This window comes from Oncorhynchus clarkii, chromosome 25 (assembly GCF_045791955.1).
Source record: "Oncorhynchus clarkii lewisi isolate Uvic-CL-2024 chromosome 25, UVic_Ocla_1.0, whole genome shotgun sequence".
Taxonomy (NCBI): domain Eukaryota; kingdom Metazoa; phylum Chordata; class Actinopteri; order Salmoniformes; family Salmonidae; genus Oncorhynchus; species Oncorhynchus clarkii.
Window position 1 is genome coordinate 4,696,989 of NC_092171.1, and position 27,354 is coordinate 4,724,342.

General features: G+C 44.7%; 1 protein-coding gene across 1 annotated transcript in view; it reads left to right on the forward strand.

Moving 5' to 3' along the window:
- LOC139383484 (MAM domain-containing glycosylphosphatidylinositol anchor protein 1-like) overlaps positions 1 to 27,354 on the forward strand; it is a 297,322-nt gene that overhangs the window by 80,528 nt on the left and 189,440 nt on the right. Inside the window, exon 3 of the mRNA XM_071128041.1 lies at positions 5,821 to 5,960. Coding sequence (XP_070984142.1) covers positions 5,821 to 5,960 — 140 coding nt within the window. The remainder of the gene's footprint in view (positions 1 to 5,820; positions 5,961 to 27,354) is intronic.

The following is a 27,354-nucleotide window of genomic DNA, read 5'->3' on the forward strand; positions in this document are numbered from 1 at the left end:
GGAATCACTCTGTCATGCTGATTGAGTTTGAATAACAGACTGGAAGCTTCAAAAGGAGGGTGGTGCTTGGAATCATTGTTCTTCCTTTATCAACCATGGTTGCCTGCAAGGAAACACGTGTCGTCATCATTGCTTTGCACAAAAAGGGCTTCACAAGCAAGGATATTGCTGCCAGTAAGATTGCACCTAAATCAACCATTCATCAAGAACTTCAAGGAGAGCAGTTCAATTGTTGTGAAGAAGGCTTCAGGGCGCCCAAGAAAGTCCAGCAAGCGCCAGGACTGTCTCCTAAAGTTGATTCAGCTGCCGGATCGGGGCATCACCAGTACAGAGCATGCTCAGGTATGGCAGCAGGCAGGTGTGAGTGCTTCTGCACGCACAGTGAGGCGAAGACATTTGAAGGATGGCCTGGTGTCAAGAAGGGCAGCAAAGAAGCCACTTCTCTCCAGGAAAAACAATCAGGGACATACTGATATTCTGCAAAAGGTACAGAGATTGGACTGCTGAGGACTGGGGTAAATAAATTTTCTCTGATGAATCCCCTTTCAGTTTGTTTGGGGCATCCAGAAAAAAAGCTTGTCTGGAGAAGACAAGGTGAGCGCTACCATCAGTCCTGTGTCATACCAACAGTTAAGCATCCTGAGACCATTCATGTGTGGGGTTGCTTCTCAGCCAAGGGAGTGGGCTCACTCACAATTTTGCCTAAGAACATAGTCATGAATAAAGAATGATACCAACACATCCTCCGAGAGCAACTTCTCCATCCAGGAACAGTTTGGTGACGAACAGTGCCTTTTCCAGCATGATGGAGCATCTTGCCATAAGGCATAAGTGGCTCGGGGAACAAAACATCAATATTTTGGGTCCATGGCCAGGACACTCCCCAGACCTTTAGCCCATTGAGAACTTGTGGTCAATCCTCAAGAGGCGAGTGGACAAACAAAAACCCACAAATTCGGACAAACTACATGCATTGATTATGCAAGAATGGGCTGCCATCAGTCAGGATGTGGCCCAGAAGTTAATTGACAGCATTCCAGGGCAGATTGCAGAGGTCTTGAACAAGAAGGGTCAACACTGCAGATATTGACTCTTTGCATCAACTTGGTGTAATTGTCAATAAAAGCCTTTGACACTTATGAAATGCTTGTAATTATACTTCAGTATTCCATTGCAGCATACCACCCTGCATACCACTGCTGGCTTGCTTCTGAAGCTTAGCAGGGTTGGTCCTGGTCAGTCCCTGGCAGGGAGACCAGATGCTGCTGGAAGTGGTGTTGGAGGGCTAGTAGGAGGCACTCTTTCCTCTGGTCTAAAAAATATCCCAATTCCACAGGGCAGTGATTGGGATACACTGCCCTGTTTAGGGTGCCGTCTTTCGGATGGGATGTTAAACGGGTGTCCTGACTCTCTGAGGGCATTAAAGATCCCATGGCACTAATTGTAAGAGTAGGGGTGTTAACCCCGGTGTCCTGGCTAGAATTCCCAATCTGGCCCTCAAACCATCACGGTCAACCTAATAATCTCCAGTTTACAATTGGCTCATTCATCCCCCTCCTCTCCCCTGTAACTATTCCCCAGGTTGTTGCTGTAAATGAGAACGTGTTCTCAGTCAATTTACCTGGTAAAATAATGGATATATCAAAAAAAATAATCTGACAAAAATATCTAAAGACACTGAAGCAGCAAACTTTGTAGAAATTAATATTTGTGTCATTCTCAAACCTTTTGGCCACGACTGTACACTATGTCCTTGAGCACAGATATATTTTTTTATGTGGTTGTTGTCAGACTATCTGACAATTATTGACTTGATTTTGGGCAACTTTAGCAGTGCAGAAATGTATTATTGCCATTAAATTCTGCAACATACTGTCCTTTTACAGCAATAACACCTTAATTCAGCTGTAAAAAGGGTTGGGCCAGTAAACGAAAGGTCGCTGGTTCAAATCCCAGAGCCGGCTAGTTGAAAAATCTGTTGATGTGCAATGGAGCAAGGCACCAAATATCGATCGATCTAGATGAGAGTGTTTGCTAAATGACTAAAATGTAAAATTCTGTAACTTGTTTCACTGCAACCTGTACTGTACAGTAAAATTACAGGAGCTTTTTAACAGTGTAGCATTTAATTTGCATAAAAGGAAAACCTGGTGGAGTGGGAAACAACAGGATGGTTTTTCAGAACCATCACAGTAGTAAAGAATCATTCCTGATATGCTCCCCCAAAAATGGTTACATATCACCATCACCCCTGAAAAATAACCCTCAATAACCTTTTGTTGTTGTTTTGTTTGCTGGTCCAGCATGGTCCGGTCATGCTGGTCTGCAAAACCACACCCATCATTGTCATATTTTCCAACATGCTCTTTTGCAGTTTGATTTTTATAATTGTTTGTATCAATATCTATTATTGCATTTACTTATTTTGCATGTATTAATCCATCATTCATCCCCCCTCCTTTCCCCTGTAACTTCCCCCAAATTTTTGCAAACTAATCCAATCTGTTGTTGGAGGTTGGATGATTTAGGTAGTCTCATTCATTCTTCTTTCTGACCCTGGTAGTCATTCTGATGCTTGTGATCAGTGTCCAAAACACAGCGAAGGCTGGTCACCAAAGAAATCATGACAAGTGAAAACACAATGCTGGTCACCAGCAAAAACACAACAAAGGCTGGTCTGTGCTGTATTTCTTTCACCAGGGCTCTCTCTTTCTCCCTTATTCATTCCCCAGTCCTACCCCACTCTCCATCCCTCCCTTCCTCCATCCCTCATCTTTAACCAACCTTGGCTGCTACAGTGAGTCAGACTGCCAGGCAGCCTCTAGCCCGATGCAAGAATAGTGGAGGAGCCGCATGCTGCAGGTCAACCTCTCTCCCTCTCCGGAGAGGCCGCACTAGCGCTGACGTGCTAACGCACTGAAAAAGACAGTTGTTCATCATTTAAATCATTTGTGCCCTGTGCCCTCACCTCAAAGTTGAGTTGTCCAGTTAGCCCCTCACCGCCTTTGGCTCTGCCACCAAAGTTCTGCCCTTGTGCCACTTCTGACCGCCCACTTTGTGCCCTCTATCCCACTAATGCAGACCCGTTCTGGGCTTCTTCTCACACCCACACTGTCTCATCGGCAATCACAGAGGGCACAGAGTTATCATAAGTTAACCTCGATAGGAGACAGAGACTGAGAAGGAGAGAAAGAGAGTGAGATGGATGGGAGAGAGAGAGAGGAAAAGAGAGAGAGAGAGAGAGAGATGAAGAGGAAAAGAGAGGAAGAGAGAGAAACGGAGCCTGATATGGAGAGTAAAAGATGGAAATACGGCAAGAGAGAGTGACTGAGAAAGAGATGGAAGAGAAAGAGAGAGAAGTAGAGATGAAGAGGGAGAGGGAGAGAGAGAAGCAAGAAAGAGGGCAAAAGAGAGAGTTCCAGAATAGCAGCAATAAATGCTAAAACAGGACTCCTCTGCCATGGCATAGTTAAGCATTAAGGCCCAAGGGGGTGTGGTATATGAACAGTATACCAAGGTTAAGGGGAGTTATTTAGCACGACGCAACCCGGAGTGCCTGGATACAGCCCTTAGCCAGGGTATATTGGCCATATACCACAAACCCCCGAGGTGCCTTATTGCTATTGTAAATGGGTTACCAACGTAATTAGCGCAGTAAAAATAAATGTTTTGTCATTCCCGTGGTAAACAATCTGATATACCATGGCTGTCAGCCAATCAACTTTCAAAGCTCGAACCACCCAGTATATAATCACCCTGTTTCAATGGTTGATGCACCATGACCGAGAACTGCTGAATGGGCGCCAGAGCGCGTCTCTCAAGTGCTTCCCCTGCCTTCTCCCACAACAACAACACACACACACACACACACACACACACACACACACACACACACACACACACACACACACACACACACACACACACACACACACACACACAGCTAGCGGCAGTCGAGTGTGGAGCATTACACCCCCCCCTTCTGCACCTTCTCTCCTCTACCATTCACACTGTGAAGTTCACATCAGGTTAGAGGTTTGTCATGCGCCGTGGTGCCTGTGTAAAGCCGAACACCACTCAAGTTCCCTCTGCCACGTGGTAGCTGTCAGGGGCCTTGTCGCTCCAGATCTGCCCCAGAACGGGCCCTGGGACGCGGGGATGCTATACCACTGCCTCTCACTAGTTTTGGTGGCTAGCCTGCACTAACGTGCTAATATGCTATACTAATTTACTCTGTGGCAATGGGGTTGCCTTCAATGGGAGCGGTCTGATTTTAGAGGAAAGGATACGTTTGGGGTCTATATCGGTGTTTACATTGTGCTGCCCTAATTTTTTCTCTCTTTGTGGGTTTCTGAGTAGTCCTTAGTATTTTTATTTTCTTTCTTTCTCTCTCTTTCTCTTTCATTTCTTCTTCCCCCTCCATCAACTGCTATTTCTCTCTCCTCATCTCTGTCCCGCTCCCTCTCTTCCCCACCTCCCTCCTGTCTCCCTTCACTTGTCCTGGCTGAGGTTACATTAAAAAATTGCACGCAATCTTGATCGCCTTCTGTGACGAGCCTTGTAGGCCGTGATAAGTCAGACATCTTCGGTCCTAGTTCTTGAGGCCATGGTGTTTACTAGGGTTCTCTTGTACCTGTCACTTCATTCAGTGTTTCTCAATCTACTAGGTGTGTACTGTGCACATGTTTGTTCTAGCCAACACTATTTTTTTAAATGTATTTAACCTTTCTTTAACTAGGCAAGTCACCGGCACACCTAGGCAGACACACACACATGTAGGAGAGTTAAAAAGGTTATTCCATCAAACTTCAAATTATTAGAATAATACACAAAGCAGAACAGAACAACCAGGTTGAGGGTCAGTGGCCAAAGCCCGAGAACAGGAATATTCCAAGTTCAGACAGAAGGGGGAGTCAGATCGCCAGGAACTTTACTTTTGGTGTCTATTTTTAATTGTTGCGCTCCCTGTTGATGTTAGGTAGGCAACTACAGTAAATGAATGTTAACATCTTCGGCTTGTGTTTCATTAAATGTATTTTATTTCATCTGGGTGCTTGCGTCACCTACTAACACCCTGGTACTAACCGTAGCTCCCGTTCTCCTCGGTCCAAGAAAACACAGAGAGAAAGGTATGTCCATAACGTGAAATAAGTAAAACATCCCAAGATTAATACTTTAGGTATTGTTATAAGGGACTGTGAGACTATTGAAACATGTAACTTTCAGAGTTGTATTGTTGTTATTAATATAGTTTACAGAGTGCTAAAAGTGCTGCTGTTGCTAGCTAGCATGCTAGCATGCCTTTCTATGATGCAGAAGGTTAGCAGAGCTGTCGACTGGTGCTGGCGTTGCATTATGGGAGATGTAGTTTTGGCCCTCTGAGGTCTGAATGGGATAGAGGCGATTTCACGTTGTAACTTGTTTGTGTTGCAGTGTTTTTGGACATGAGTTGTTGTATTTTGGTACTGTCAACACTGAAAGCACCTAGCAATGTATTGGAGATGTGAGACAGGATATGTGTTTTACCTTTCTTCATGCTCCCGTATAGACAAACTTGTCAGATGGTGCATTAAAAACTGATGTGTTCCTGTCCTGTCTTTTACAATACTATTGCAGATCAACATTAAAGCCTTGGGCCGTCTACCAACTGTAACATACAGCAAAGCCGTTCGAAACTAAGAAATCATTATTTTTTTACAAGAATGCCTTCCAAAACAGGAACTTTCATGAACCTTAACAAAAACGTATTTGTTAATTTGTATGTGAACTTATGAGCCTGTAAAATTGACCCTTTGTCTTTTTTCTTATGTGTTGACGCAGCCCCTGCCAATGCCAAGATCGTGCATGAGGGCCAGGCGTGTGTGGTGAAGGACGACAACATCAGTGAGAGGATCTACACCATCAGAGAGGGAGACCACCTGGTGCTCAAATGTCTGGTCAAAGGACACCCACGACCACAGGTAACACGACATAACACAACTTTGTGGCTCAGTTGGTAGAGCATGGGGCTTGCAATGCCAGTAGAGCATGAGGCTTGCAGTGCCATGACCCTCACTCGCTCTCTCTCTATCTCTCTTTCTCTCAGACCTCGCGTTGGTCAAGGCTACAGGGGAGAGTTATGGTGTGAGCTGTTTTGAGATCTCTTTTGAGCGAGTGCTAATGCAGATCACGTTGACCATAGGCTGTGTGTGTGTTTGTGTGTGAATGAGTGTGTGAGATGTGAGAAAATAAGTGCGCTCCCCCAGGGTACCCACCTGTCTGGTGGCATTAGGTCACTATGAATAAAACAGGGGTATGTGTCTGTGCCAATTTGACTGTGCCCAGGTGTTCTCCCCCCACCTCCGCTGCCCACGTCAACTACTTACCAAAACTGTCTCAGAAGATTCCTCTGTGCCCGATTCCCTGAGTATTCTAACCCCCCACCAACACCAACGTTTGAACACACACTTCATTAATACACACACACACACACACACACACACGCACGCACACACACACACGCACGCACGCACGCACACGCACACGCACACACAGCTCCTGTGATGTGCTCTCTCAAAGGCACAAGATTGTACCTAGTAGAATAGTTAGGGACTGATGCAATTTGTCTTTCTGCCAATTCAATGTCAATTCAAGGTGTTTTATTAGCATTAAATACATCTGTAAATGTTGTGTAAGCATTCAAAAACCACAGTTTTAGAACTCAATTCACACTTACATCTTTCTTTTTCTCTCTCTCTCTGGCACACTGTGGTATTTCAGCCAATAGATAAGGGAGTTCATCAAAATATATATATATATTTTTAATTATTTGTGGATCTGTGTAATCTGAGGGAAATGTGTGTCTAATATGGTCATACATTTGGCAGGAGGTTAGGCAGTGCAGCTCAGTTTCCACCTCATTTTGTGGGCAATGTGCACATAGCCTGTCTTGAGAGCCAAGTCTGCCTAAGGTGGCCTTTCTCAATAGCAAGGCTATGCTCACTGAGTCTGTACACAGACCCACAGACAAATCTTTCCTTAAGTTTGGGTCAGTCGCAGTGGTCAGGTATTCTGCCACTGTGTACTCTATGTTTAGGGCCAAATAGCATTATATTTTCTACATGTTTTTGTTAATTACTTGACGCATTGGAAATAATTATCTTTTTGTTATCTCATTTGGTTGGGTCTATTTGTGTTGCTGTCCTGGTGCTCTGTCGGGTCTGTTTGTGTTTGTGAACAGAGCCCCAGGACAAGCTTGTTAACAGCACGTCAGAAATCAGCTCCGTGTAATTGAAGAATCCATAGACTCTAACCACTTCTGGGAAAAATTGGAAAACACACAAAAAAAAAACAACAACACAGAGAGTTATCTATCCAAACCTTTTTGGACTTATAACAAAGAAAAACAGCCAAAACATATACCTGATCAGATACAAATCTTAGACTCAATGACTAAAGACTACCAGAATCCATTGGAAACTCAAACTACATTGGATGTACTACAGGACAAAATACAAAACCTCCATCCCAAACCCAGGGGCTATGGTGTTGATGGTGTTGTGTCTTTGGCTATGCCGGATTGAAGTGATATGACATGCTATTCTATAAAATAATTTCTCCGTAATTAATAATACCTGATTGAGCTAATCATGTAAATGTAATTAACTAGAGAGTCAGGGCACCACAAAATAATATTTATAGAGCTGTTATCTTCCAAATAAACTCTTAAAGACCTAGTAATATTTTACATCAATAGCAGTCAATATTAATCGTCACCTTAATTCAATCTCATCTGAAAGTTGTAAATTCTTGGTTATCTTGACGAACGCTGGCTAACAAGTTGAATCAGCAATACAAAATTGGGTTTAATTATTTATTTACTAAATACCTAACTAATCACACAGAATTACATATACACAGAATTAATCATACCTTGATTACAAATTAGACTCCGCATGTCCAGAGCCGGCAGAGTATCCCGCCTGTCCGGAGCCGCCGGAGTACTGTCCGGCGCCGCCGGAGTCTCCCGCCTGTCCGGCGCCGCAGGAATCCCCCGTCCGTTCGGGACCCATGTCTAGGGTTCCCAGTCCAAGGTCGGTGGCGAGGGTCGCCGCTTTTTTGTCCCTGATTGAGAACCATATTTAGGTAGCCTGGGTTTTACTGTTGGTTTGTGGGTGTTTGTTTCCGTGTCTGTGTTTGTTAGCCACACGGTATTGTTTCGGTTTTCGTTCATGTTCACATTTATTGTTTTGTATTTCTTAGTGTTCAGTTTATGTTTTATAATAAACGATATGGACACTTACCACGCTGCGTTTTGGTCTGATCCCTGCTACACCTCTTCAGACGAAGAGGAAATCTGCCGTTACACCGACCTATAAATAATTGACTATTTTTGACTGGCATCATATTGACACTTATATTTATTATAATGGCATTATGGACTTTGTGTTTATTTCACTATTTATCAAGCACACTTGGTGCTTCTAATGATGTTTAGGCTACTGATGCTTTCATTTTGACCGCGAGTCTTGCTGATGTGTGTCTTGGTGGTTGGGGAATTTAAAATTTTTTTTTTTTTAATGTCCTCATAAAAATAAGTGGTTACTATGTTCCAACACATACTCTTTCTGTTTCTGTCACGCCCGGATCTGTTTCACCTGTTCCTGTGATTGTCTCCACCCCTTCCAGGTGTCGCTTATTTTCCCCAGTGTATTTATCCCTGTGTTTCCTGTCTCTTTGTGCCAGTTTGTCTTCTATGTTTAGTCAAGTCAACCAGCGTGTTTTTCCCGTACTCCTTTTTCTAGTCCTCCCAGTTTTGACCCTTGCATTTTTCTGGACTATGTACCTGCCTGCCTGACCATTCTGCCTGCTTTGACCCACAAATGATTGGCTGGCAACCTGTCTGCCACTCTGTACCTCCTGGACTCTGATCTGGTTTTGACCTTTTTGCCTGTCCACGACCATTCTCTTGCCTACCCCTTTGGATTAATAAACATTGACTCCAACAAGACTCCAACCATCTGCCTCCTGTGTCTGCATCTGGGTCTTGCCTTGTGCCTTGATAGTTTCATAGTTCTAACAAAGGCACTCCACAAATAAAATGTATTGATTTATTTTTGCGATATCAAAACTGAAATTATACTATTAGAATGTTGCAGTCAAAATGAATACTCATTAGTTCGAAGACGCCCAGAGGTTTTAGTGTTAAAGGCTCATTTTAACATGTACACTACACTCTTTTCACAATATCGTGCCATCCTGAACCTTAATGTGCTGGCTGATGTATTTTTTTTTCCAAATTTTCGTTTCCAGCACAGATATAGAAACTATTGTGGATGTGTAACCAGGCCAACACAGTATAGCCTGGCTCTGCTCAGTAGGCATAAAGTAATAGGGATTTTAGAGTGCTTTTTGTTAGTAGTGCTGAGGATAAAAACATCATACTTCAGGTTGTTGTATAAGATGGAGCTTTTTCCTTTCATTACTGATATAAAAACGACTCCCTGCTGCACACAAATTACTCCTTCACGCATTTTTTTCCGTTGATGCTTCGGTCAAGACAGCCTTCCTTGAGACATCTCTCTTCCTCAAGCAGTGCACTTTTATTTATTTATTTTCCCATGCAGTCCCATCACTAAAATGTTATGGTATACTCGTTAATTTTTCATTTGGACTCAAAGACTTTGATTTTCTCTTTCCGTGTCAATGTTTCACTTTCATCTGATTTTAGCCAGCTGTGCTTCGCATCTTAACACCACTCAGTTGGCCAAATGTCTCCAGAATGTGATCAGTGAATTTAAGTAGATCATGGCTGATCTAGGATTGCTGATCTAAGATCAACTTAGCCATTTAAGTCGTAAGAGTGCATTGTAACGGTTTTGACTTGAGGTTATTATTTATAGGGGTGCCAGGTAGGTTGTGCCTACCAGAGAAAACATTGGTTTCTCCTTTTAGTTTGGGAGGGAATGAGTCCCATCTGGTCCGTCAAGTCTACACCAATACAAAGGACCTATGTAAAAGTCAGGATGGAAATAAACTTTTCATAAACCCTTAAAACATTGAAAATAACTTCAAAAACAACTATATTATTTTGCGTGGGTTGTATTAGCAACATCAATGATTACACACACACATAATAATATAACACAATGAGTTCTGGTTCCTCCAGAAATGTCCTGTACCTCGGGCCTAAAAAGAGTCCAGCCCGGTAAAGGAGTTCAGTGAACTCAAGTGACTTTTGTCACGCAATGTTTGTCCGTTCATTCCGTGTAGCGTAAACCCACGAAGAACAGAGAGGTGTAGTCCACGGACGCAAAGAGTGGATTCGATCCTGGGTAAACTCTATTAGGCTACAAAACACACGTTTAACCTCAACAAAACAACGGAATAGAGACGCTTCGGGAACTGAAAGTTGAACACATCCTCAGTCACGTCTCCATCACAACCCCACTTTTGCGCAGCTGATGCTGGCTATTTAATTGGGAATTAAAGGAAAAGCGCCCTATTGGAAGGAGCTGCACTGAGACGGTTCAGAAAAATTCAGGGCCGTCACAGCATGGACAGGGGGATCTGTATCATGCGTCTCAGAGTAGGGGTGCTGATCTAGGGTCAGTTTTTCCTTTTAGATCAACAATAATATATTTAGACATGGACGTGGGGACCTGATCTTAGATCACACCTACTCTGAGACGCTTTGTGAATACAGACCCCGGGAATGTTCTTTAGAAGGTCATTGTGCAGTTTAGGATAACTTACCCAAAATCCTGGATGGAAGATTCCTGGAATTTTGAGGGAATAAGCAGGAAATCTGGGAATCCTCCAACCAGGATTTCTGGAAAACTGAAGAATTTGGGAAGTTACTGTAATTTTGCAACCCTAGTTCAGTTAAGGTCAGTTCACACAGCCCATCTGAGAAAATGTTGAGTCATCTCAACTGAATGTCCAGCGTGTTCAGTGGCACAGTGTTGATGTGGATCGAGGTAGACAAATGCTGCTGAGAGAAATATAGAGCTGGATGGGCCACATGTCAGAGTTCAAATGACTAGACAACGGTGGGGACTTAAGGAGACTGTAAAGACAACAGTTGCATTTCCTTAACCATGCGAGAGAGAGAGAGAGAGAGTGAGAGAGAGAGAGAGAGAGAGAGAGAGAGAGAGAGAGAAACCTTCGTGTGCGTGTTTGTGTGAGTGTCTGTGAAATAATAAACAGACAGAAAGAGAAAAATGTAGATAAAGAGCACTGTGTTCATCAAGGCTTGTATATTTTTGCTTTCCCTTGACCTGATCTGTCTGCTATCCTGGTAATCAGGCAATGGCAATCAGCTGGCCTTCTCACAAGCAAAGTAGTGATACATAGACTACTGCACACAAACGGCATGTGTGTTTATGAAGGTCTTAAGTATCATTACAATATGTTTTATTGTATTTTTTATAAGACAACAACAACAAAAATAATTTGTTCAGTAATGTTTATTTAGGAGTGCCTTTGTTACCACTATGAAACTGAATGCGGTAACAGCTTCTTTTTATAACGACAACAGAAGAAAAATATCCAAACCACCAAGATGCACAGTCAGCAAGACGCGCGGTCAAATGACAAAAACATCAGTAGCCTTAACATCATTATAAGCGCCAAGTGTGCTTGATAAATAGTGAAAACCAGCATAATTGCAATAAGGACATTATAATGAGTGTACAAAGCATCAGGAGCACCTTCCTAATATTGAGTTGCACACTCTTTTTTTCCCCCTCACAACAGCACTCAATTCGCCAGCGCATGTTTTATTTTTTTGTGTTGTATTTCACCTTTATTTAAACAGGTAAGCTAGTTGAGAACAAGTTCTCATTTACAACTGCGACCTGGCCAGGTTAAAGCAAAGCAGTTTGACACATACAACAACACAGAGTTACACATGGAATAAACTAACATACAATCAATAATACAGTAGGAAAATCTATATACAGCATGTGGAAATGAGGTAGGATAAGAGAGGTAAGGCAATGTTCTACAAGGTGTCGAAAGCGTTCCACAGGGATGCTGGCCCATGTTGACTTCAATGCTTCCCACAGTGGTTTGGAGTTGGCTGGATGTCCTTTTGGTGGAGGACCATTGTTAATAAGCACGGGAAACTGTTGAGTGTGAAAAACACAGCAGCACTTAAATATTTTGCCTTTCCCATTCACCCTCTGAATGGGACACATGCACAATTAATGTCTCAATTGTCTCAAGGCTTAAACATTCTTCTTTATTTTGTGCTTTTAAAATTTTGTGAACTTGTAAATGTCATTTGTTCTTAGTTTTTTTTTTAGCTATATCTGTTTGTTTGAAATATGTGAGAAAATTTGCTTTATCTTGATAATTCTCAGTAATCTACTGCGTCATACTATAATTATATTGGGTTCTAAAGGGCTAACCCATCTGTTAACAATACTATTTGGTGTAAGGCCCCTCACTTACTGTTTACAGTGCATTCATAAAGTATTCAGACCCCTTCACTTTTCCACATTTTGTTACGTTACAGCCTTATTCTTTAAATGTATTAAATTATTTTTTCCCTCATCAATCTGCACACAATTGCCCATAATGAAAAATGAAAGTTTTTTAGAAATGTTTGCAAATGTATGCAAATGTATAACAGATAAATAACAGAAATACCTTATTTACATAAGTATTCAGACCCTTTGCTATGAGACTCGAAATTGAGCTCAAGTGCATACTATTTCCATGGATCATCCTTGAGATGTTTCTACAAATTGATTGGAGTCCACATGGGGCAAATCAATTGATTGGACATGATTTGGAAAGGCACACACCTATCTATATAAGGTCCCACAGTTGACAGTGCATGTCAGAGCAAAAACCAAGCCATGAGGTCGAAAGAATTGTCTGTAGGATTGTGTCCAGGCACAGTGGCCTCCATCACTCTTAAATTGAAGAAGATTGGAGCCACCAAGACTCTTCCTAGTGCTGGCCGCCTGGCAATCGGGGGAGGCTCGGTCTTGGTCAGGGAGGTGATCAACAACCTAATGGTCACTCTGACAGGGAGAACCTCCCCGAAGGACAACCATCTCTGCAGCACTCCACCAGTCAGGCCTTTATGTTAGAGTGGCCAGATGGAAGCCACTCCTCAATAAAAGGCATATGACAGCCCTCTTGGAGTTTGCCAAAAGGCACCTAAAGGACTCTCAGACCAGATGAAACCAAGATTGAACTCTTTGGCCTGAATGCCAAGCGTCACTTTTGGAGAAAACCTGGCACCATTCCTACAGCGAAGGACGGTAGTGGCAGCATCATGCTGTGGGGATGTTTTTCAGTTGCAGGGACTGGTAGGCTAGTCAGGATCGAGGGAAAGATGAATGGCGCAAAGTACAGAGAGGTCCTTGATGAAAACCTGCTCCAGAGCACTCAGGACCTCAGACTGGGGTGAAGGTTCACCTTCCAACAGGACAGCGACCCTATGCACTGTCGTAACCTTGTATCATTAATGTGACAACTGCTTTTTATCGAATAATTAACTATGTTTATAATTACGTGATTAAATTAATCAGGTAATCATTAACTCAGTCACCTGCGGCACCATGGGAAAAGTTTGTTTAATGAGTTTCCGTTTCCCAAATTAATTCAAAGAATGTCAGAATATAGGTTTTACAGCAGTCACTAATTAATTAATTTCCTCTACAGTCTCACCCTGACCGTCGCACAATTCGTAAATCTGCACAACCCGGGTTTCACTAAATCTATATGACATGTGTTACACAAGATGGGGATTTAGAAAGAGAGAGAACGTGCACAAGAGAAAAGCACACTTGTAAACTATGCTTAGTTTAACCCTGACAGCTTGCCCTGAACTGCCGCTCTTATGGGTCAGAATTATAATGATGTAATTACTTGTTGAAGGTCTCCATGGGTATCTCTTCGTGGACTGATTTCCGCTTAGGAGGTTTAGCCGAAGACCTTCTACTCCGATAGCACCTCCTTTGTTACCGGGTGTTAGTCTTTGATTGTCCACACGATGTCAGGGTCCTTTCTCTTAGTGGTCTGTTCCCTTGCACTCGTTCTGTGAGAGTGGGCTTCTGAGGAGGCTAATCAGCCGCGTTGATGCTCCCAGCTTGGCTAGGAGGGCCGTGTAGACAACCAATGATTTTAAGAGAATAACTGGCTGGTTCTTCGATACAGTAATCAACCATAACCTTTATTGTTAAGTGGTTTCTTTGTCCTCTTCTGTCACATGGGATGACGCTGGCGAGACAAAGCAAGTACGGGGAGTCAAACATTTAATGAAGAACGGACATGGAACAAGACAGAAACAGCATCAGCAAACTAATAATACAGACAAAAAACAATTAATGCAGAAGCAGGGAACAGAGCTGGGGCACTGACAAATATAGGGGAGGTAATAACAGGTGATGAGTGAGTCCAGGTGAGTCCAATATTGCTGATGCGCGTGACAAGGGAAGGCAGGTGTGCGTAATGGATGATAGGAGTGCGTGATGCAGGGCAGCCTGGCGCCCTCAAGTGCCGGGTGGGGGGGGGTGGGGGGAGCAGACGTGACAGTACGCGACCACCCTGCATCCCACCTGCCGGTTGGGGCGTGGAAGCCCAACGAACCGGCAGGAGCATGAGAGCCTGGCGAGCCGGCTGAGGCATGGAAGCCCGACGATCCGGCTGAGGCAAGACGCCTGTTTGATCCCGCTACAGAGAGGGAGCCCGAAGATCCGGTGGAGTGTGACGTGGGATGGGAAGCCGCCGAGCCAACCGAGGCAAGGAAACCTGCAGAGACGAATGGGAGGAACTCGCCAAATACAGGTGTGCCATGTTTGTAGCATCATACCCAAGAATGCTCAAGGCTGTAATCACTGCCAAAGGTGCTTCAACAAAGTACTGAGTAAATGGTCTGAATACTTAAGTCAATTTGATATTTCCATTTTTTTATTTGAAATAAATTTGCTAAAATGTCTAAAAACCTGTTTTTGCTTTGTCATTATGGGGTATTGTGTGTAGATTGATGAGGATTTTTTTTCTTTCGAATCTGTCTAACGTGCCAAAATGTGAAAAAGTCGAGGGGTCTGAATACTTTCCGAATGCACTGTATGTACGGTATGGAACTACATTTTTACCACTATATTACAGAATTACATTTTGGGCTGGTTGCCTGGACACTTAACCTAGTCCTAGACTCAAAAGCTAAAAAAATTCAACATACAATCTCTTAGTACAGGACTAGGCTTAATCTATGTTTCTTATTCTCAATATGTGTTACTATATTCAAGGTGGCCTACTTGATGCCATCAATGCAATTGTGTTTCCATGAATGTTCACTATTGATAAGATTAACTTGTGTAATGTGGTGAGAAAGTAGCTTATTTACAAGCTTCAAAATTATTAAATGGCTGGGGTGTAGTATGAAGTGTAGTCACACTAATACGATTCTAAAATATATTTTAGATTTTAGATTCTTCAAATAGCCACCCTTTGCCTTGATGACAGCTTTGCACACACTTGGCATTCTCTCAACCAGCTTCATGAGGTAGTCACCCGGAATGCTTTTCCAACAGTCTTGAAGGAGTTCCCACATATGCTGAGCACTTGTTGGCTGATTTTCCTTCAGTCTGTGGTCCAACTCATCCCAAACCATCTCAATTGGGTTGAGGAAAGGTGATTGTGGAGACCAGGCCATCTGATGCAGCACTCCACCACTCTCCTTCTTGGTCAAATAGCCCTTACACAGCCTGGAGGTGTGTTTTGGGTCGTTGTCATGTTGAAAAACAAAGGATAGTCCCACTAAGCGCAAACCAGATGGGATGGCATATAACTGCAGAATGCTGTGGTAGCCATGCTTGTTAAGTGTGCCTGGATGTAAAACAATCTCTGACAGTTTCACCAGCAAAGCACCATCACATCTCCTCCTCCATGCTTCATGGTGGAATCCACACATACGGAGGCCATCCGTTCACCTACTCTGCGTCTCACAAAGACACGACGGTTGGAACCAAAAATGGACTCATCAGATGAAAGGACAGATTTCCACCGGTCTAATGTCCATTGTTCATGTTTCTTGGCCAAAGCAAGTCTTTTCTTATTATTGGTGTCCTTTAGTTGTGATTTCTTTGCAGCAATTCGACCATGAAGGCCTGATTCGCGCAGTCTTCTCTGAACAGTTGATGTTGAGATGTGTCTGTTACTTGAACTCTGAACTATTTATTTGGGCTACAATCTGAGGTGCAGTTAATAGCCGATTTCTGAGGTGGTAACTCAAATTAACCTATCCTCTGCAGCAGAGGTAACTCTTGGTCTTTCTTTCCTGTGGTGGTCCTCATGAGAGCCAGTTTCATCATACCGCTTGATGGTTTTTGAGACTGCGTTTCAAGAAACTTTCAAAGTTTTTGAAATTTTCCGGATTACCTGACCTTCAGGTCTGAAAGTAATGATTTACTGTCATTTCTCTTTGCTTACTTGAGCTGCTCTTGCCATAATATGGACTTGGTCCTTTACCAAATAGGGCTATCTTCTGTATACCAACCCTGCCTTGTCACAACACAACTGATTGGCTCAAACGCATTAAGGAAAGAAATTCCACAAATGAACTTTTAACAAGGCACACATGTTAATTGAAATGCTTTCCAGGCGACTACCTCATGAAGCTCATTGAGAGAATGCGAGTGTGAAAGAGTGTGGAAAGCTGTCATCAAGGCAAAGGGTGGCTGCTTTGAAGAATCTCACATATAAAATATATTTAGATTTGTTTAAAACTTTTTTTTTGTTGTCCAAACTTGTGACTGGTACTGTATGTATTGTCATAGAATTCAATTTTAATAACAATATTTGCCTAGGTACTCACTTTTGTGAAAGCTTAAGGCCTTCAAAATGAAAGCATTCAATAACCATGTCTGTCACTAACAAATAATTAATTATAATTAATAAACGTCTTCTCCAGGATCATCGACTTGAATCAGTTAAGTTAATTAAAATGTGCAGTTATGGGATGGGGTGAAAAATGAGGGAGGAGAGATTAAGGGGACAGAGGGAGTGAGAAGGGACAGCTAATGCCGGCCATACACTACACGACTTTCAAAATCCTAACATCGCTGAGCCTCACATTAAACAACTGTATTTTCTGCACTCACTATGTGGCACAGACGAGGAATCACACACTTCAAGATTCTTCACTTCATTCCATGCTGTCTCACGGAAACAATAATGCAATGATGTGATTAGATTGTTAACGTAGCTAGGACGAGTTGTGGCTCAAAGCAGCCTCATAAACATTTTCAGTCAGACATTCACACTTGCCATTTAGGGTTGAAATATCTAGCCAATACATTCTGAATTGAATACCATAGCTTGTGAACATCAGAGCTGTAAGGATTTGACATTTTGGCTTTGGATAAAGGCAAATAAAAACGTGTACTGGTGGTGGTCATTGCTCCTGCTCAAGAGTCTACACATTCTGGGTGATGGCTTTTTCTCTTGCGAGCTCTCATTGGCTATTGCTGATCATCGTTCTCAGAACTTGTCGATGCACGTCTCACACTACAAGAGAATTGCATATTTTGTGCCGATAAAATCAAACTTTTGAAAATATCGGGATGTCTAGGATGGCGCAAAGGCGGGATCGGTAGCCCTCAGATTGCGGTCAGGACCACCGCACATTAATCAAGCATTGGTGAAGGCCACGCACCCTGAGTAGGCAATTTCATGGGTATTTTGTCTCCGATCTCAAAAACTTGCCTGGGACAGCTAAAGTGAGGGGGAAAAGTATTTGATCCCCTGCTGATTTTGTACGTTTTCCCACTGACAAAGAAATGATCCATCTATAATTTTAACGGTAGGTTTATTTGAACAGTGAGAGACAGAATAACAACAAAAAACTCCAGAAAAACGCATGTAAAAAATGTTATAAATCAGAAAGATTTCTGGCTCCCAGGTGTCTTTTATACAGGTAACGAGCTGAGATTAGGAGCACACTCTTAAAGGGAGTGCTCCTAATCTCAGTTTGTTACCTGTATAAAAGACACCTGTCCACAGAAGGTTAGGTGCAAGATTGTAGACCTACACAAGGCTGGAATCGGCTACAAGACCATCGCCAAGCAGCTTGGTGAGAAGGTGACAACAGTTGGTGCGATTATTCACAAATGGAAGAAACACAAAATAACTGTCAATCTCCCTCGGCCTGGGGCTCCATGCAAGATCTCACCTCGTGGAGTTCAAAATGATCACGAGAACGGTGAGGAATCAGCCCAGAACTACACAGGAGGATCTTGTCAATGATCTCAAGGCAGCTGGGACCATAGTCACCAAGAAAACAATTGGTAACACACTACCCCGTGAAGGACTGAAATCCTGCAGTGCCCGCAAGGTCCCCCTGCTCAAGAAAGCACATATAAATGCCCGTCTGAAGTTTGCCAATGAACATCTGAATGATTCAGAGGACAACTGGATGAAGGTGTTGTGGTCAGATGAGACCAAAAAGGAGCTCTTTGGCATCAACTCAACTCGCTGTGTTTGGAGGAGGAGGAATGCTGCCTATGACCCCAAGAACACCATCCCCACCGTCGACTATGGAGGTGGAAACATTATGCTTTCGGGGTGTTTTTCTGCTAAGGGGACAGGACAACTTTACCTCATCAAAGGGACGATGGACGGGGCCATGTACCGTCAAATCTTGCGTGAGAACCTCCTTCCCAGCCAGGGTATTGAAAATTGGTCGTGGATGGGAATTCCAGCATGACAATGACCCAAAACACGGCCAAGGCAACAAAGGAGTGGCTCAAGAAGAAGCACATTAAGGTCCTGGAGTGGCCTAGCCAGTCTCCAGACCTTAATCCCATAGAAAATATGTGGAGGGAGCTGAAGGTTCGAGTTGCCACACGTCAGCCTCGAAACCTGCAAAGTGTGAGTGGGAAATGTCTGACCTCTGTGATTGCCAAGGGTTTTGCCAAGTTCTAAGTCATGTTTTGCATAAGGGTCAAATACTTATTTCCCTCATTAAAATGCAAATCAAATTATAACATTTTTGATATGCGTTTTTCTGGATTTTTTTGTTTATTCTGTCTCTCACTGTTCAAATAAACCAACCATTAAAATTATAGACTGATCATTTCTTTGTCAGTGGGCAAATGTACAAAATCAGCAGGGGAATTTTCCCTCACTGTAAATCAGGGCCAAAATCGTGTTGTGGCTGCCCTACTTAAGGTAAAGGGAGTTCTGTATTGCCAGTCATATCAAGGAATGACAGACAAAGCATCACAGCAAAATATCGGCTCTCCATCTGGTGAATATATGCTGACTGTAACGGTTTTCCGTATGAGAAGGAGAGTCGGACCAAAATGCGGCGTGTCTATTGCAATCCATGTTTAATGAAGTAACACACTAAACACAAACACTATCAAAACAATAAACTTAACGAAAACCGAAACAGCCTATACTTGTGTAACCTAACACAGAACAATGACATCAGGACACTAAGGACAATCACCCACAAACACACAGTGAAACCCAGGCTACCTAAATATGGTTCCCAATCAGAGACAATGACTAACACCTGCCTCTGATTGAGAACCATATCAGGCCAGACATAGAAATAGACAAACAAGACATCCAACATAGAATGCCCACCCAGTTCACGTCCTGACCAACACTAAAACAAGGAAAACACACACGAACGATGGTCAGAACGTGACAGTACCCCCCCTCCAAGGTGCGGACTCCGGACGCACAACTTAAACCTATGGGGGAGGGTGTGGGTGGGCATCTGTCCGCGGTGGCGGCTCTGGCGCTGGACGTGGACCCCACTCCATAACAGTTTTAGTCCACCTCCTTAGCGTCCCTAGATAGGTTACCCTCCTTAAAGACCGCTCGGGACAGAGGGGCAGCTCGGGACAGAGGTAGCTCGGGACTGATGGGTAGCTCAGCACTGAGAGGAAGCTCAGCACTGAGAGGAAGCTCAGCACTGAGAGGAAGCTCAGGCAGGTGGTTGGATCCGGCAGATCCTGGCTGGCTGGCGGTTCTGGAAGAGTCTGGTCGACTGGCGGATCCGGAAGAGTCTGGTCGACTGGCGGATCCGGAAGAGTCTGGTCGACTGGCGGATCCAGAAGAGTCTGGTCGACTGGCGGATCCGGAAGAGTCTGGTCGACTGGCGGATCCGGAAGAGTCTGGTCGACTGGCGGATCCGGAAGAGTCTGGTCGACTGGCGGATCCGGAAGAGTCTGGTCGACTGGCGGATCCGGAAGAGTCTGGTCGACTGGCGGATCCGGAAGAGTCTGGTCGACTGGCGGATCCGGAAGAGTCTGGTCGACTGGCGGATCCGGAAGAGTCTGGTCGACTGGCGGATCCGGAAGAGTCTGGTCGACTGGCGGATCCGGAAGAGTCTGGTCGACTGGCGGATCCGGAAGAGTCTGGTCGACTGGCGGATCCGGAAGAGTCTGGTCGACTGGCAGATCCGGAAGAGTCTGGTCGACTGGCAGATCCGGAAGAGTCTGGTCGACTGGCAGATCTGGAAGAGTCTGGTCGACTGGCAGATCTGGAAGAGTCTGGTCGACTGGCAGATCTGGAAGAGTCTGGTCGACTGGCAGATCTGGAAGAGTCTGGTCGACTGGCTGCTCTGGCTGCTCCATGCTGACTGGCTGCTCCATGATGACTGGCAGCTCTGGCTGCTCCATGCTGACTGGCTGCTCTGGCTGCTCCATGCTGACTGGCTGCTCCATGCTGACTGGCGGCCCTGGCTGCTCCATGCTGACTGGCGGCCCTGGCTGCTCCATGCTGACTGGCGGCCCTGGCTGCTCCATGCTGACTGGCGGCCCTGGCTGCTCCATGCTGACTGGCGGCCCTGGCGGCTCCTTGCAGACTGGCAGCTCTGGCGGCTCCTTGCAGACTGGCAGCTCTGGCGGCTCCTTGCAGACTGGCAGCTCTGGCGGCTCCTTGCAGACTGGCAGCTTTGGCGGCATCCTGCAGAAAGGCAGCTCTGGCGGCTCCTTGCAGACTGGCAGCTCCTTGCAGACTGGCAGCTCTATGCAGACTGGCAGCTCCTTGCAGACTGGCAGCTCCTTGCAGACTGGCAGCTCCTTGCAGACTGGCAGCTCCTTGCAGACTGGCAGCTCTATGCAGACTAGCAGCTCCATGCAGACTGGCAGCTCTATGCAGACTGGCAGTTCTGAACAGGCGGGAGACTCCGGCAGCGCTGTAGAGAAGGAAGGCTCTAACAGCGCTAAACAGGCGGGAGACTCCGACAGCGCTGGAGAGGAGGAAGGCTCTGGCAGCGCTGGACAGGCGAGGCGCACTGTAGGCCTGATGCGTGGTGCTGGCACTGGTGGTACTGGGCCGAGGACACGCACAGGAAGCCTGGTGCGGGGAGCTGCTACCGGAGGGCTGGGGTGTGGAGGTGGTACTGGAAAAACCGGACCGTGCAGGCGCACTGGAGCTCTTGAGCACCGAGCCTGCCCAACCTTACCTGGTTGAATGCTCACGGTCGCCCTGCCAGTGCGGCGAGGTGGAATAGCCTGCACTGGGCTATGCAGGCGAACCGGAGACACCGAGCGCAAGGCTGGTGCCATGTAAGCCGGCCCAAGGAGACGCACTGGGGACCAGCTGCGTAGAGCCGGCTTCATGGCATTAGGCTCGACGCTCAATCTAGCCCGGCCGACACGCGGAGCTGGAATATACCGCACCGGGCTATGCACCCGCACTGGAGACACAGTGCGCACCACTGCATAACACGGTGCCTGTCCGGTCTCTCTAGCCCCCCGGTAAGCACAGGGAGTCTGCCCAGGTCTCCTACCTGACGTAGCCATACTCCCTGTTAGCCCCCCCCCAAGAAATTTTTGGGGCTGCCTCTCAGGCTTCCATCCGCTACGTCGTGCTGCCTCCTCATATCTGCGCCTCTCAGCTTTCGCCGCCTCCAGTTCTTCTTTGGGGCGGCGATATTCTCCTGGCTGAGCCCAGGGTCCTCTTCCTTCTAATTCGTCCTCCCATGTCCATACCTCCTCTTTGGGCTGCTCCTGTTGCCTCCTCTCCTGCTGCACCTTTGGGCGGCTACACTCCCCTGGTTTAGCCGAGGGTCCTCTCCCGTCGAGGATTTCCTCCCATGTCCAGAAATCCTTATTGCGCGTCTCCTCGCGCTGCTCCTGCCTGTTGACACGCTGCTTGGTCCTTTTGTGGTGGGTGATTCTGTAACGGTTTTCCGTATGAGAAGGAGAGTCGGACCAAAATGCGGCGTGTCTATTGCAATCCATGTTTAATGAAGTAACACACTAAACACAAACACTATCAAAACAATAAACTTAACGAAAACCGAAACAGCCTATACTTGTGTAACCTAACACAGAACAATGACATCAGGACACTAAGGACAATCACCCACAAACACACAGTGAAACCCAGGCTACCTAAATATGGTTCCCAATCAGAGACAATGACTAACACCTGCCTCTGATTGAGAACCATATCAGGCCAGACATAGAAATAGACAAACAAGACATCCAACATAGAATGCCCACCCAGTTCACGTCCTGACCAACACTAAAACAAGGAAAACACACACGAACGATGGTCAGAACGTGACACTGACTCATTGACATCCACAACCCTCCTTCGACCGAGGTACTTTGAGATTCTTTGAGAAGATACACATATCAAATTCCCACTAGAATTGTGCAGTTAACACAATAGCGGTGAATGTAATAGTCCATAACATTTATTATTGACTCCCTTAAACAAGAAATATTGGGTAGTAATCTTGTTATACTCTCCTTTGTATGGTGCTTAGCCATTGACATTAATGGACCAATGATTGTGATCAGGTAAAAAAACTGTAGCAACTTTGTCAGTCCATCGACAAACCTAATGAAAATATCAAATGTATCTGAAACCTAACCAACCTAATGAAAAGATGAAATTTTTTTTCTGAAAACACACACACCACAAAACTGTCATTCACTTCAATTTTACTTTGACTGAAATACAACTACGATAGACTTAAATATGACACAAAAGGACAAAGATTTGTTTTTCATAAGATGACCAACATCGCTACGGGGTGTACTTCCGGCGCTGTCAGAGATAGCCACTTCGCGTTCCCAGGAAACTATGCAGTATTTTGTTTTTTTATGTGTTATTTCTTACATTGGTACACCAGGTAATCTTAGGTTTTATTACATACAATCGAGAGGAACTATTGGATATAAGAGCAACGTAAACTCACCAACATTACGACCAGCAATACGACTTTGCCGAAGCGGATCCTCTGTTTTGCCCACCACCCAGGACAATGGATCAGATCCCAGCTCGCGAACCAAAACAACGACGCCGTAAAAGGGGCAGACGAAGTGGTCTTCTGGTCAGGCTCCGGAAACGGGCACATCGCGCACCGCTCCCGAGCATACTACTCGCCAATGTCCAGTCTCTTGACAACAAGGTAGATGAAATCCGAGCAAGGGTAACATTCCAGAGAGACATAAGAGACTGTAACGTTCTTTTCTTCACGGAAACATGGCTCACTCTAGACATGCTATTGTAGTCGGTACAGCCAGCTGGTTTCTTAACGCATCGCGCCGACAGAAACAAGCATCTTTCTGGTAAGAAGAAGGGCGGGGGAGTATGCCTTATGATTAACGAGACGTGGTGTGATCATAACAACATACAGGAACTCAAGTCCTTCTGTTCACCTGACTTAGAATTCCTCACAATCAAATGTCGATTGCATTATCTAACAAGAGATTTCTCTTCGATTATAATCACAGCCGCATATATTCCCCCCAAGCAGACACATCGATTGCCCTGAACGAACTTCATTTTACTCTATGTAAAATGGAAACCACATATCCCGAGGCTGCATTCATTGTAGCTGGGATTTTAACAATGCTAATCTGAAAACAAGACTCCCTAAATTCTATCAGCATATCGATTGTGCAACCAGGGCTGGTAAAACCCTGGATCATTGTTATTCTAACTTCTGCGACGCATATAAGGCCCTCCTCCGCCCTCCTTTCAGAAAAGCTGACCACGACTCCATTTTGTTGCTTCCTGCCTATAGACAGAAACTAAAACAGGAAGCTCCCGCGCTCAGGTCTCTTAAACGCTGGTCCGACCAGTCTGATTCCACGCTTCAAGATTGCTTAGATCACGTGGACTGGGATAAGTTCTGCATTGCGTCAAACAACAACATTGACGAATACCCTGATTCGGTGAGTGAGTTTATTAGCAAGTGCATCGGCGATGTCGTACCCAAAGCAACTATTAAAACATTCCCAAACCAGAAACCGTGGATTAATGGCAGCTTTCATGCGAAACAGAAAGCGCAAACCACTGCTTTTAATCAGGGCAAGGTGACCGGAAACATGACCGAATACAAACAGTGTAGCTATTCCCTCCGCAAGGCAATCAAACAAGCTAAGCGTCAGTATAGAGACAAAGTAGAGTTGCAATTCAACGGCTCAGACACGAGAGGTATGTGGCAGGGGGTATGTGGCAGGGACCCTGGGTCTCGACCCCGCCCTGTGCAACTGGGTACTGGACTTCCTGACGGGCTGCCCCTATGTGGTGAGGGTGGGTAACAACATATCCACTCCGCTGATCCTCAACACGGGGGCCCCACAAGGGTGGGTTCTCAGCCCTCTCCTGTGCTCCCTGTTCACCGAGGACTGCGTGGCCATGCACACCTCCAACTCAATTATCAAGTTTGCAGACGACACTACAGTGGTAGGCTTGATTACCAACAACGACGAGACGTCCTACAGGGAGGAGGTGAGGGCCCTCGGAGTGTGGTGTAAGGAAAATAACCTCACACTCAACGTCAACAATACAAAGGAGATGATTGTGGACTTCAGGAAACAGCAGAGGGAGCACCCCCTATCCACATCGATGGGACAGTAGTGTACATCGGCGTACACATCACGGACAAACTGAATTGGTCCACCCACACATACAGCGTGGTGAAGAAGAAGCAGCAGTGCCTCTTCAACCTCAGGAGGCTGAAGAAATTTGGCTTGTCACCAAAAGCAATCACAAACTTTTACAGATGCACAATCGAGAGCATCCTGTCGGGCTGTATCACCGCCTGGTACGGCAACTGCTCCGCCCACAACCGTAAGGCTCTCCAGAGGGTAGTGAGGGGCAAACTACCTGCCCCCCAGGGGGCAAACCGGGGGCAAACTACCTGCCCCCCCGGACACATACACCACTGATGTCACAGGAAGGCCATAAAGATCATCAAGGACAACAACTACTCGAGCCACTGCCTGTTCACCCCGCTATCATCCAGAAGGCGAGGTCAGTACAGGTGCATCAAAGCAGGGACCGAGAGACTGAAAAACAGCTTCTATCTCAAGACCATCAGACTGTTAAACAGCCACCACTAACATTGAGAGGCTGCTGCCAACATACTAACTCAACTCTAGCCACTTTAATAATGGAAAAATTGATGTAATGAATGTATAACTAGCCACTAAATAATGCCACTAATGTTTACATACCCTACATTACTCATCTCATATGTATATACTGTACTCTATACCATCTACTGCATCTTGCCATTTTGATGTAATACAAGTATCACTAGCCACTTTAAACAATGCCACTTTTATATGTTTACATACCCTACATTACTCATCTCATATGTGTATACTGTACGCAATACCATCTACTGCATCTTGCCTATGCCGTTTTGTACCATCACTCATTCATATAGGTTTACGTACATATTCTTCATTCCTTTACACCTGTGTGTATAAGTTAGTTGTTGTGAAATTGTTAGGTTAGATTACTCGTTGGTTATTACTGCATTGTCAGAACTAGAAACACAAGCATTTCGCTACACTCGCATTAACATATGCTAACCACGTGTATGTGACAAATAAAATTGGATTTGAAATCCAATTTGATTTGATTTGAATATTTCAAAGTCAATAGTCTTATGTCCGTGCAGTGGAATCGAAAAAGGGACCCGGATGGGTTGTGTTAGTTTTCACTGAGGCTTTCTCTCTCATCCCTCTCTACCGCACCTGCTGTCTTGACCTCTGAATGCCCGGCAATGAAAACCAACTGACATTTACTCTTGAGGTGCTGACCTGTTGCACCCTCTACAACCACTGATTAAACCAAGGTTATCTAACTCTGGTCCTGGAGAGCTACTGTGTGCAGACTTTTGCTCCAGTCCATCACTAACACACATTCAAAGAATCATGGTCTGAAGACTGGTCTATAATTATCTTATTCAAGTGTGTTCCTCCAGTGCTGGAAAGAAAACCTACACATCGAGTTGCTTTTCAAGATCAGAGTTGGATACCCTTGGCCTTCACAATTTTAACTGTGTGTTTTACATCTGATGACCAAAAGCTGAGGAAGAAAGACTCAACATCCTAGCGTTACCAAGTATTAAAACATTACTTTGTTTGACTGCTCGAGCTAGACTAGAGCTGATGCGTTTTCATTTAAACGCTAACACTATTTTGCCCTTTCCAGAGCTCTTGACTACGAAATTGTGTTTTGTTCTGTAAATAAAGGTATTTCAATTTTTGGGGCTAAAGCTTTTTCTTTCTTTATTTGGGATGTCGGAGGTATAGATTGTGATTCGTAAAACAAGTTTGAGGAGTTAATTTTTTTGTAAATAAATTTTGTAAACATAATACTATTTTTGGCTTTAAATGTGTATTTGTAGTGTCTACTGCATCAACTACAGTAGACCTATGACTTAAATGTTGTAATTTGATTGACAGACTACAGACGTTAAACTTACATTTATTTCCTTTTCATAACCCCATAGAGTCGATTGATGCACCGGTGCGTCAATGTAATTAACATCATAAAATAGTCCCCATCAATATCCGTCACTAGAGATATCATTCATGAGCTGCGTCTCAATCCACCACATCAACCTACGTCAGCCTTCTGCATCTGCGATGGAAAGTGGTCGAGCTACATCGCTTTTGTCAGACCAAGAGACATCCCGAAACTCAGTCTTCTCATGAAAACGTCTGTAGTTTCTTTACAAACTAATATGACAACTCTATAGAAAGATAAGACTCTCACGAACACGATGGTGTTCTCCGTATTGTCCCACGAGTGTCACGGGATGCGTTTCTGGTGTCCTTTGACAGTTCTTTGGTCTTGGTCATAGTGGAGTTTGGAGTGTGACTGTTTGAGGTTGTGGACAGGTCTTTTATACTGATAACAAGTTCAAACAGGTGCCATTAATACAGGTAACGAGTGGAGGACAGAGGAGCCTCTTAATGAAGAAGTTACAGGTCTGTGAGAGCCAGTAATCTTGCTTTTTTGTAGGTGAACAAATACGTATTTTCCACCGTAATTTGCAAATAAATTCATTACAAATCCTACAATGTGATTTTCTGGATTTTTTCCCTCATTTTGACTGTCATAGTAGTGTAC